The sequence below is a fragment of the Zea mays genome, chromosome 4 (assembly GCF_902167145.1).
Source record: "Zea mays cultivar B73 chromosome 4, Zm-B73-REFERENCE-NAM-5.0, whole genome shotgun sequence".
Taxonomy (NCBI): Eukaryota; Viridiplantae; Streptophyta; class Magnoliopsida; order Poales; family Poaceae; genus Zea; species Zea mays.
In genome coordinates, this window is record NC_050099.1 from 238,386,146 (window position 1) to 238,398,857 (window position 12,712).

The window sequence follows — 12,712 nt, forward strand, 5'->3', positions numbered from 1 at the left end:
AGGTAAGAGGGAAAAATGTATACCTTCAGTACTCAAATAGACAGGAGATTGTCAACAACAAGGCAACTGGGGAAGGTTCAGGCAACGTTTTGCTTGTGGGAATGGAGGGTGTTGCACCAGATTCTGTCAGCATTGATGTTCTACACGTGGTAAGGATGTTAACAGTTGCATCGAGATTTATGTTATTTAGGCCAACTGATTTTATCTGCAGGAATACTTTGATGTGGCAGGACTGTCTTTTAGTGATGCTAACAAAAGTATAGAATAATAATTAGTATTTTTGCATATCAATGTATCTTATCATATTGATTCCATAGCAAAAGACGAATATACACCTATATCTTTTAAGGTATGTAAACATCTACTTTTAGTGATACTAACAAAAATATAGAATAATAATTAGTGTTTTTGTATATTAATGTATGGGTAGGATCACAAATAAATTATGAAATCTTTTCCTATAATATTATAGCACATTTATACATGAGTTATCATGGTATTTTATCTTCCCGTTGCAATGCACGGGCATCCACCTAGTAATAGAATAAACAATAAACGCAATGAGAGAGCAAGGTATTGGTGCTCCCTGTCGGCTGTCTTCGCCGCTGCGTGTACCTTCCTCTTCCAGCCGCGTCGAACCCGAGCGCGAAGCATCCACGACGACGCCCCCAACAGAATACAAAAATAATAATAAAAAAACCCACAGGTCACGAATGGATAGGTAGATCGCTCGAAGCGATTGAAAAATCTGCCTCCGACAATTCCTAGCGCGATTCAGCAGCTGCCTCGGATCGGATCGGATCGGATTGGACCGGCGCCGGAAGAGGAGAGGAGGCGTGGGGGGGTTCGGGGCCTGCCTCGCTGCCGCCCATGTCCCGCATGAAACACCTGCTACGCAAGCTCCACCTCGCCGGGGGCCCCGCCGGGGCCGGGGCCGGGGGCGCGGCGCCCGACCACCACCGCTCGAGGCACCGCCGCTCGGGGCATCCGACGCCGCCGCCGCCGGGGGCGGCGGTAGCGGCCCCCGAGCCGCCGCAACCGGCGGTTACTCCTGCCGCGGCTGTGTCGATCGCCCCCGCGGTGGAGGAGCCTAGAGGCCTCGAGGCGGAGGCGGCCACGACGCGGCTGGAAGAGGACTACCAGGTGCGCCTCGCGCTCGCCATCTCCGCGTCCGACCACGCGGGGCTCGTCGACGCGGACTCCGTCCAGATCCGCGCGGCAGAGCTCATCAGCCTCGGGGCCGGCGCGGGGTCCGGACACGACCGGAGCCCCGCGGAGGCCCTCTCCGCGAGGTACTGGAACCACAGCGTAGTCAACTACGACGAGCAGCTCCCCGATGGCTTCTACGACGTCTGTGGCGCGCAGCTGCATCCCGGATTCCAGGCCAAATTCCCCTCGCTCGAATACCTCAGGGCTGTCCCGCTTGGGCGTGATGCCCCGTTCCTGGCCATTTTGGTGGATCGGGAGCACGACCCTGCCCTAAAACGACTGGAAGATAGGGCTGCACAGATTGCTGCGCAGACTAGGGCAGGACATGGTGGTGCTGCTTCAGCTGAGCTTGCGCAGAAGATTGTGGGTCTCATTGTTAATGCGATGGGCGGTCTGGTTGAGGATGCTGATGGTATGAACAGGGAGTGGAGCATCAAGAGCCACGAGCTCTCTCTCCAGCTAAACAGTGTCGTTCTTCCACTTGGCTCGCTTCGGGTTGGGCTGTCGCGGCACAGATCACTGCTATTTAAGGTTAGTGACTTAACATCCTGCATCATGTCTATGGTTAATCTGATAGTTATCTTATGATATTAGATAGCAAAAGAGTATATGGAAGGATGCTAATAGTTCCCATCTTGTCATATGATTATATCTGGATCGTTAACTTATGACACGTTTGGTGCTTCGTGCACAACTATTGTCATTCCTATACATTTACTCTTTCCAATCATTATATTTGAACGCTAGGAAGATTCAAGGCAAAAGAATAGAACTTCAATTTGGTTTCTCAGACTTATGATCGACCCTTTGTGTATATCTTTTCTAAACATTGTCCCACTCATGGTGTGAACTTACAATTTGAGTGTAATCTTTTCAAATGGGATTGCATATAACTGTCATGCAAACTTTGGGTTTAAGAATTTAAATAGTAGGATAGAAAGTTTTTTCAAACAAAGGTTACATCCCAGGGTTGGTAGCTTTAATCTGTGGCTGCTGACTAGTCTTTGGTCAGTGGTGGTGGACTGAGATGATAAGGTTGCAGGTAGCTGTGTTAGATTATCAGCATTGTTGGCATACAGGAGCGCATACAGGAGAAGATGTTTGAGAATGAGAAAGATGAAGAAGAGTGCTTGTATGTGTTGTTTGTGTCATTCTGTGGCCAATGGCCTGCTGCCATAATTGTCGTGCAGGATTGATGTTACTTGTAGAAGGTTTGAACACAATGTGTTTTGTGTTCCTAGCTTTGTTGCTAGAAACACTTCTAGTTATGAATTTTTATGGTTAATGGTGTAGCACTAACGTGTTGCAATCGAGATAATTTATTTAGGTCCTATGTTGTAGTCAACTCAAGAAGTCAGCCTATTTTGTCAACAATTCAACATGCACCAGCGGATTGGGTATTTGTGACACCGGATTCATGATCTAAGGGTTTCTCCATAAAATATATTTGATTGCTTAAAAGTAGGGATTTGGGTAGGACTATATACCAGTGTGCTAGATACATAATCAAAGGGTTTCTAAAAAATGTATTTGATTGCTTAAAACTAGAGATTTGGGTAGGACTATATACCGCAGACACCAATTAACCAAATTGTTTCCAGGTACTTGCTGACCGAGTTAACCTACCATGTAAGCTTCTGAAAGGAATATGTTATACCGGGACAGATGAAGGAGCTGTTAACTTGGTCAAAGTTGATTTTGACAGGTATATACGTGTTTCTTTACCATCTTTCAAATAATTAATCTTACACAGTTTAAGATTGACAACAACAATGAAAACACCAAAGCCTTTTAGTCCCAAGCAAGTTGGTAGGCTACCAGTCATTTCAAAAACATGAGTGACCAACAAAAAGGGAAAAGAAAGAGAAATAAACTGTTGCAGCACTGAATATTTTGATATTGTTCACAACTATTAACCTTATGTACTGTAATTCTTGCAGCATGGAATATATTATTGATTTGATGGGAGCTCCAGGCACCTTAATCCCTTCAGACATTTCTGGGAGTCAGTTTCAGGACTCCAACAATAGCCAATTGAGCAGTGATGCCATTGAAGAGAGTGTAGCAGAATTGTGCTTAGCCCTTGAGCAGATTAATGGTGGATATGAGAACAAAAATACTATTGGAGGATGCTCATCTGGTCACAGTTCTATTTTAGCGCTCACGAGTTCACACCTGGGAGATTTATCTCAGACAGAACTTAAACAAAATGTTGTTTCTGAGAAAAAAAATGATGGGGATATTTCTGAGCATGTTAAGGTCGATGATGTTTCCAAGTATATTGTGCCTGAAGTAGTGGACCCACAGTTTGCACAAAATTTGCATGACTTACTTTTGGAGAGTGGTGCATTGCTACCCTCGGATTTATTATCTGATCAAAATAATCATGACATTCACGAGAAAGAGAGTACAGGATGGTTATTAGTTGCTCAAACAACACAAAATTTGCCAAATGCTTTTGTAGCTAAAGATTCGTCATCGCCTGATGAAGATGAACAACCCCGTGCAGAAAATACAGAAGCAGCCATCAGAGATTTGGATTTGCATGGTCATACTGCTAGTGTTATTTCCAATGAGGATCAAATGGTTGCTGGTTCTTTGGTGAACATGTCAGGAAGTAGCAATGGAAATTTGGACACGTTGAGTTGGTCTAGTGTAAAAACGATCAGCTCTGTTATAGATGATATCGCTGAATACGAAATACCATGGGAAGATCTTGATATTGGAGAACGTATTGGTTTAGGTATGTGCCTTATTCATAGCCCTTTACCAGTAAGGCAGTGAAGTCCTAGTTGATAGAGAATTAGAGACCTTCTTGAAGATAAAATACTGCTTTCCACCAGTGTCAAGAGTAATTTTTCTATTTAACTGCAAACCCAAGCTTTATAATTATTAAATTTTCGATGTTTGCTAAATATGATTCACAATAATTATCTGTTTATTTTTTCTCTCTTACTACAAATTAGTGGTACCATTTCCTTTGACTTCACCACCATTTTGATGATTTTAATATTTTATATTGCTGAAACTAAGTGATGACAACTTTCCTATACTTATTTTCTTGAAGCTTTACTTCCTTTTCTGATTTCACTCCCATAACCCCATTGGCCATCTTTTAAACCTTATGCATACTAAATGGCATACAAAGTGCTTCTCTTGGACACGCAAGAGAGCTGCATATGATTATATTATATTAAGAATAAATGGGTATGGATAAACCTGAACAACACACACCCACACACCCCTAGGGAAAAACAGCATACTTACTATGAAAATATAAAAGCACGACCATGTGGAACACCTCTAGCTCTGGCCAAACCCCACAACCTGAGATACTCACTATCGAGTGACAGAACTCTAGCTGAGTTAGGAGAATCCCCATGGAAAACACAATGGCTATGGCATACAAAACACTACCATGCTAATGTTATTATCTCCTCCACTCGTAGACTAGTGCAATTCAAAAATATGGAAATTCAAATACTGTAATTTTCACAACTACACAGAGATACCTAATTGGCACATAATGAAGATTTTTCTTTCTTTGCATTAAATTTTCAATAACTTTTTTCAATAAAGCTACAGCTACAAATTTTCAAACTTTATTTTTGAGGCCATGAAAAGCAAAAATGAAAAGAATTATTGTCCATAGAATGGTAAAACAGTTAGATAGACTTCACTATGAGGCTCCCCATATTAATTCCTCTAAAGTTTCTCTTCTTTTAGCATTTACTACTGTTATTGTTAGAATAAACTTATTTTTGTGTTGTAATTTTGCAATTAGTTGGTCTTTTCATTTTCGTGTACTGTTTGTTTCTTGGCTATGGCAATCTCGTGTCATAAACTTAGGATTTGTATTGTTGCAGGATCATTTGGGGAAGTTTATCGTGCAGACTGGAATGGCACGGTAAGTCAGATAGTTTGATAGTGTGTTCTTGCATGACATTTTGCTAGGGATTGAACATAGTGTACGATAAACTTTGTCGATAACATGATAACAAGAGATAATTTAGGTGCTTATGCTGATAATTATTTTATAGTAGTTATCTTTATGCTTTAGTTCTAAATGAGTAAAAAGGTGTGCTATCTAGCTGATCATGGCATGGGTACACAGTTTGTGGCTACAGACCTTGGAAACATTAGAAGTTAGCATGTGTTTGAGATTGGAAAATCCAGTTAGATGCCGGGAAATCATGCTACTCTTCAGCTGGTAGCTCATTCAGCATTTCACCTTCATTTTCTGATTAGTTATTGCCTGGATTGTTGATGGCTGTAAAGTGTAAACCGAACCTTAGAGCAAGGTAAACAAAATTGATGACATAATTTTAAGAACCAAGTGATGGCTCTGTTGTTAGAGCCTCCAGTTCAGAGGCTGCTCACCGCCCACAGGGTTCGAACCCTGACACTTGTAGGTTTTGTGTGAGTACCTCTCTACAGTGTTAGGCATACACTTCTCTATTATGACAAAGCCAAATGATGGTTCTCCCCATGCTCAAGTTTGTTTTCCTTTTCTCTTTCTTTAACTGTGATGTATCTGCTGAAGATATGGTTCTGGAGAACTCACACATACTAACCTTTTGTATTAACATTCTTCCCTCCACCAAATCTACCCAAGCATGGAACATCATGCTTACATGGGATTAAACATTATGCCATGGCGTTACAAGTTTGAGCAATTCCTGTAGTTGTAAAGTTTGGTAACCTTCTTAAATTGAGCCATCTTTATATCATAGGTGGATAAGCATTAATTGATAGCAGGCAAGCATTGTGCATCAGGTTTTGCTCCTAACATGGCAATAAATGTTTAGGTTTGCCTGCACCTGTTTACCTTCATGTACATATTAGCGCATAGAGAAAAATGAACTAGGACTCATGTGAGGCACAAATCAATAATTATGAACATGTTGCATGTGTATGAGTGTATCAAATTGAGCTGTCAGCATGACCTGTAGCTTTAACATTACTAGGAAGTAGGAACCTTCAGATTAAACATTCAAAAGGTCTTCTCTTATCTTCAAGAATACATATTTCACCTGGCCAATTCTGTTGTTGAATATATGCAGTCTTCCCATGACTTCTGATTCTCTGGGAGTTTCCATTCTCCTGATGTTTTTTCCTGTAAATTTCAGGAGGTTGCAGTGAAGAAATTTCTTGACCAGGATTTATCAGGTGTTTCACTAGAGCAATTTAAATGTGAAGTAAGTTAAGTTTTCAACACATGCATCTCTGTTCCAACTTGAGCTTAATGATTATTGGGTTCTTTTCCCTCAGCTAAGCTTATATTTGTTACATTTTAGGTGAGAATCATGTCAAGGCTAAGGCATCCCAATGTTGTTCTTTTCTTGGGATATGTGACACAATCGCCTAATCTCTCTATATTAACTGAGTACCTCCCAAGGTTTGTACAAGCTCCTCTATTTCTAGTCAAAATGGCAAACAATAATTTCAACCTGGCATGGTACTATGAATATGGAGAGTTCTCACAGCAGTACAACAATCTTTTTATAGGGGGAGCCTATATCGTCTGTTGCATAGGCCAAATAGTCGAATTGATGAAGTACGGAGGCTAAAAATGGCATTCGATGTGGTAAAAACTTGAGCAAGTTGGTTTTGTGTTCAATACATACATTATGGCTTGTTCTTTGCAGCTGTTAATATTGCATTCTTTCAGGCAAAAGGGATGAACTACCTGCACTCTAGCCATCCTACCATTGTTCACCGTGACCTGAAATCCCCCAATCTTTTAGTGGATAAAAATTGGGTTGTTAAGGTGACTTCCCCCTCTATACCATCTCACAGCTATTTTCTTGCTAGTGCATTTCATTGGAGAGACATATTACTGTTCAACACACTGGTCATAGCAGACCAGAATACTGTGGTGATAAATGTTTGATTTAAAGGGTGCACTTAGCTTATTGCTTCTGTGTATGGAACTAATAGATTGATTCCTTGCACTGTTCAATATTCTTCCTAATAGTCGGTGTCAATGATCTCAATGATACACGAAACCCACAGAACCTTTGAACTATGATTTAATTGGAGTAAAGCAAATACTGGGTTTTATGATTTAATTGGAATAAAGAAAATATCGGGTTCCATTTACATTAGCTGTAGCATTGTATCCAATATGTAATATAGTACTTCATCTTTTCCAAATTATAGCTCACTTTGGCTGTCCTAAGCCAAACTTCTAACTTTAACCAAGTTTATAGAAAAATGCGCCAATACCTACAACATCAACTTAGTTTTATTAAATTCTCCATGTAATGTGCTTATAGTGCATTTATTTGAACTTCTATAAGTAATATATTTTCCTAAAAACTTGGTCAAATTGGAGAAGTTTGACTTAAGATAATGCCAAGTGAACTATGATTTGGAACAAAGGGAGTATTCTTTATACCAGTTTAGAACAAGACATTCGTTGTTTATATTGCTGCTTATTTACCTTTATTATTTTTATTATTACTACTATTATTATTAACAAGTAATTTGTTCTGTACCTTCCCCAGACCCTCTGAAGTAGTTACTTTGGAGGAATCCATGTTTCATTATGCACTCGTTTTATGCTTATATCACCAAAACTTCACTGTGGAGCTCAACATAATATGCATATGTACCTTTTCCTGGCAGGTGTCTGACTTTGGCATGTCCAGGTTGAAACATCATACTTTTCTTTCCTCTAAGTCAACTGCTGGAACAGTAATACCCCTCACCCGTTAATGTTTTTATTTGTTCATATTGATTGTTTTATTGTTTGAAATGCCAGTCCTAATCACAAATAAGTGGTACTCTGGAACTTTGAAGAACAACTTTGATTATTACTATTTTGTTGCAAAGTAGTTATAAAGCTTAGCAAAAATGTACTTTAATAAAACTCTTCTGAGACAAATCTGCTTGTGTCATTTTCAAATATCCAAACCCAATACATAAAAGTTCATTTATCCAAATCCAAAACTTCACTTATTTATGAGTAGAGGGAGGATAAACATAGAATATACTACAGCTAACAGCTAGAACACTGACCTCGTACACGTTCACCAAATGAAAGAGGTGTTAAGCGATACAGGATAGAATAACACAAACGCAACCCACTTAGATAAACTTAAGAAAAAAGATGAGAGAGTGTAGTTGGCATTCATGATGGTGGATCCTGGTTATACTATACTCTTGTCCGCTAAATTGCCAACTGAAACATGACACATGTTCTACATAAAAGTACATCTTTGTTTTGAAGATCATTAGAGTACGTATTTTGGAATTGGCTAGGAAGGGATACTGAATTCTTTTGTAGAGCATTAGAGTACTTGTCTTGAGATAGGCTGGGAAGGGAGACATCATTATTTTGTAGAGCATTGGAGTACTCATTTTGGAATAGGTTTGGAATGGCAATATAGTGCTAGTTCAAAACACATCATTTCAGCATGCAATCTAAAATGCACTTGATCTAGGTCTAATGCATGACTACAAAAAATGACCATCTTTTGCAAATAGCAAAGCTATCTTGAGATTAAATTGATTTCTGGTTGCATAGGGACACAGATCCGCACAAGTAAAATATTTCCCATAGTTCCATTTCTTAGGTAGCTGCATAATGCACTATGTAGACCCTGTTTGGATCAGCTAGAGTTTGTGTATTGTGGCTTTAAAAGCTCTAGCTGGTCCTGTTAGACATATATGTGTTTATATATGCGTGTATATAGCTGGACTGGGCCCTGGGCCGTGCGCCTCCTGCCCTCCTATAGCCTGCTGACCTTCTCTGTTGGTTATCGATAGGAATAGGGGAGATCTTGATTGGTTATGTTTCTATATACCATGATTAAATAATCTACTATTTCCGTGCAACACCTATTGCTTTCATGGTATCATGAGTTTTGGGTTAATATATATGTGTGTACATAGCGTGGCTGGGCCTGTGCTGTGCACCTCCTATTTCTTGTTGGGTTATGTTTCTATCAGCAGAGGCCTTCTCCTCTGTTGCTGTTGATTATGGATAGGAATAAGGGAGGAGATCTTGTTGGGTTATGTTTCTATAAACCCAAGATCTGCTCCGGACTATGTATACATGTACGCCTGTACCTTGATTAATCAATCTACTATTTCCACGCATTACACAATCCCTATTACTTTCAGGTTCAAACGGGCCAGCTTGTGGAAGCAGCTTTTAATCCACGAGCCATAGTTATCCAAGCAGCTTTTAACAGTTTTAGTCCAGACTGTGACAATCCCAGAATCCATCTTCTCCTAACTTCTTTCAGCTTTTAACAATCCACAATTTACTAGCCAGATTTTTGAAGTCTTCAGCTTGTCCAACGGGACTTAAATGTTAGCATAATTATTTCATGCATCTATGTTTAACTTCAAACCCCTGCTTTTGTTTGATGGAAAAACAGGCATATGCATAGACATTGGTTCCAGATTTTGTTGGTGGTGCCCTATGTTTTTTTTTCTCGAAAGCGCAGGGGAACTGCGCATTTAATTATATTAAGAAGAGGAGAAACATAATACATAGTACATGGTGGTGCCCTATGTTGTACAAGAATACTGCCTTCTGTTCTTTTTCTCGTTCTGCATTGCATTTTTCTATAAATATACCTATTATCACATCTTTACGAAACATTTCTTGTTGCTTGCAGCCAGAGTGGATGGCACCTGAGGTACTACGAAATGAACCATCTAATGAGAAGTGAGTTGTTGAGTTGCACGGACATGTTGCTTTTTTTTTATTGCTGTTGTTTCGGCGAAAGCTGAATGTTTTGTGCCATTAGGTGTGATGTCTACAGCTTTGGAGTAATCCTGTGGGAACTAGCAACTATGCGTGTGCCATGGAGTGGGTTGAATCCAATGCAAGTTGTAGGAGCAGTTGGATTCCAGAACAGGCGACTAGAGATCCCCAAGGATGTGGATCCACAGGTGGCTAGCATAATATCTTCATGTTGGGATAGGTAAGGCTCATTTAATTTCCCCCATCTATATCATCCCACTTTTTGTGCCCTCTCCCTGTGTTGCTCGCCACGCTCATGCTGAACTCCCCCTTTTTTTTCAGCGATCCGAGCAAAAGGCCGTCGTTCTCCCAGCTCTTGTCCCCTCTAAAGCAACTACAACATTTAGTTGTTACAGAAAGCTGCTGACATGCGTTTCCTGGGACAAATCTCAGGATACATATATTCAAGTATTTAAGCTCTGTTACAGGGCTAAAATTTTCTTTTTTGAAGCTCGTGGAGGAGTCTCTGCGGTATAGATGTGTTTGGGCGAAGGTTCTGCACATCAGTAATCATCACCTTGTGAAAATGCGAGTCTCTGAAGCCGTGCAAAGGCGCTGCTGGAGAAAGCGTAGTGTGTAGTCTCAAGTGAAGAAAAGTGGTGCGACACAAAGTGTTCTGTGCCATGGTAAATAATTGTTCAGTTCTGGATTTGAACGGGTGATAAATTCACCACAAAGATAGGATCTTGAAGTTTTTTCCCCTTGCCTTACAAAAGATGGAAAGTGAAGTGAAAAAAAATTCACGGTGTCTGCAAAAAGTCGCAGCCCGATGCCACGTGAAAATGTATATGATGTAATACAGTTGCTTTGGAAAGGCAAACATAAAGTTCACAGTTTTGTTCGATAATGGTGTGTTTGGTTTTCCTTCTTAAGAAAAGAATTGATATTTATCTCATAAGCTAATAAAGCTAAATTGGAGGAATCAACTCATGTAGAATTAGGGCTGGAAACGAGCTGGACTCGGTGTGGCTCGGTATCTGAACGAGCTCGGCTTGTCCATTCCACAAGCTGACGAAAGAGCCTCATCTCACGAGCCATATTCTGGTATTTATTGTTGCATTATTTATTGAATTAACATTATATAAATTTGAAATATAGAATCATCATTCAATGAGTAATTTAAATTATAAATTGTAATATATTCATCGTCAAAGACTAAAAAATGAGCTATTATCTATAAAATTATTTAATATTCATTATTATTCTATAAATTAATCAAGGCTTGCGAGCTAGAATGAGACGGCTCGGCTCGCTGCAAAAACGAGCGCAAAGAAGGGGCTTGACTCGTTCGAGGCTCGCGAGCCGCTCTGAGCTCGAGCCAGCTCGCAAGCCTCGAGCTTATTTTTCAGCCCTATGTAGAATGAAGTGGTTTCTCGGACTAAGGGTTTGTTTAAAAGTACCTAGTATTAAAAAAACTGGTTTATAAAAACTGAGATGGTTTCAAATATCTATATCTATACTATACTTAAAGCACCAGTTTCAATGGTCGTCATGTGTCATCTTTTTACAAAAAAATCCCTATATTTCTTCTAAATCAACTCAGCGTAAAATATTAAAAAACAGTGCAAGAGGTGGGGTTTGAACCCACACCCTAATGTAAGATGAGTGAGAGACATTGAGCGAAGCTATCTAACCAATAGAACATCATGCTCAAGTGTTTATAATATTTAATATAAATTGTACATATGTATATATGAATTTTTGTAAAATAAAAATAATCGTGCCGAGCAAAGGTAGGGCATTTTCCATTGATATAGGAACTTTTGTACCAGAAACAATAGTATCTCCAATTATAGCCCCTCTGGGATGTAAAATATATCTCTTCTCACCATCCCCATAGTGTATGAGACAAATGTATGCATTTCGATTAGGGTCGTATTCTATGGTTATGATTCTACCAGATATGTCTTTTTGATTCCGTTGAAAATCGATTTTACGGTATAGGCGCTTATGACCTCCCCCTCTATGCCTTGCGGTAATGATTCCTCTGGCATTACGACCTTTACCACAACAGTGCCGTCCATGGATCAAGCTACGACCCAAGCACCGCACAGGGCTCATGCCGAGTTGGTCCAGACACTATTAAATGGATCGTGCCTCGGGCCGGCTCGCCAGACACGACCCATTTGACCATCTAGAGGCACGATAATGATGGTCCTCGCCTCAGTTGCCACCACCTCGTTCGCCATTCTACTTGTTTTCTCTCTCCCCTCATGCCTCCACCTTCGCGCCACCACATTCTCGGTAGAGGGCGTAGGAGCAGACGCCTCCTCCCCGCATTCATCCGACACCAGCCTCGACACCGACTCGAGTAGTGGCTATTGCACGTCCACGAGGATATTTCACATCATGCGCGCATCATCGTTTTTGCCGTCGTCGGACGTCCCATTCTTCTTCCCGATCTTCGCTCTGTTCTTCCTCCCCAACCTGCTGCATCCACCCATGGTCGTAGTCGCGAGCCGACCGACACTCGTTGACGCGGGTACGGGGCGAGTCGGTCGTGCTCCTGGCCTTTCTCTCTGCGTGCCGTCGAGGAGGACATGGTGGTGCCTGTCACGCTTAGGTTATCTTGGCGATGAGGAGTCCAGGTCTGAGTTATTGGACAACCAAGACTCGTAGCGTGGTAGCAGTCAGTATATGCTACGGAGTTGATGGTGGTGTTGTGTCGCTTCGGCGGGTCCAGGGCTAGGAAAACACTCGCATTCTCTCGCCCTTCTCGGACTGACGCCTGGTGCGGGTGCC

At 40.9% G+C, this 12,712-nt stretch overlaps 1 protein-coding gene across 2 annotated transcripts; it reads left to right on the top strand.

Moving 5' to 3' along the window:
* Positions 1–592: 592 nt before the first annotated feature.
* On the top strand, positions 593–10,817 carry LOC103654795 (probable serine/threonine-protein kinase SIS8). Of its 2 annotated transcripts, XM_008681611.3 has the most exons (12): positions 593–1,740; positions 2,811–2,914; positions 3,150–3,952; positions 5,076–5,116; positions 6,339–6,407; positions 6,507–6,607; positions 6,718–6,796; positions 6,881–6,979; positions 7,840–7,908; positions 9,843–9,892; positions 9,975–10,151; positions 10,253–10,817. In XM_008681611.3, exons 1-12 carry the CDS (start codon positions 871–873, stop codon positions 10,335–10,337), a joined length of 2,547 nt encoding a protein of 848 aa, XP_008679833.1. In that variant the 5' UTR covers positions 593–870; the 3' UTR covers positions 10,338–10,817. The 2 variants fall into 2 exon arrangements, with proteins under 2 accessions (XP_008679833.1, XP_023158010.1); XM_023302242.2 differs by lacking the exons at positions 9,975–10,151; positions 10,253–10,817 and having other exon boundaries at positions 9,600–9,851.
* The last annotated feature ends 1,895 nt before the right edge of the window (positions 10,818–12,712 follow it).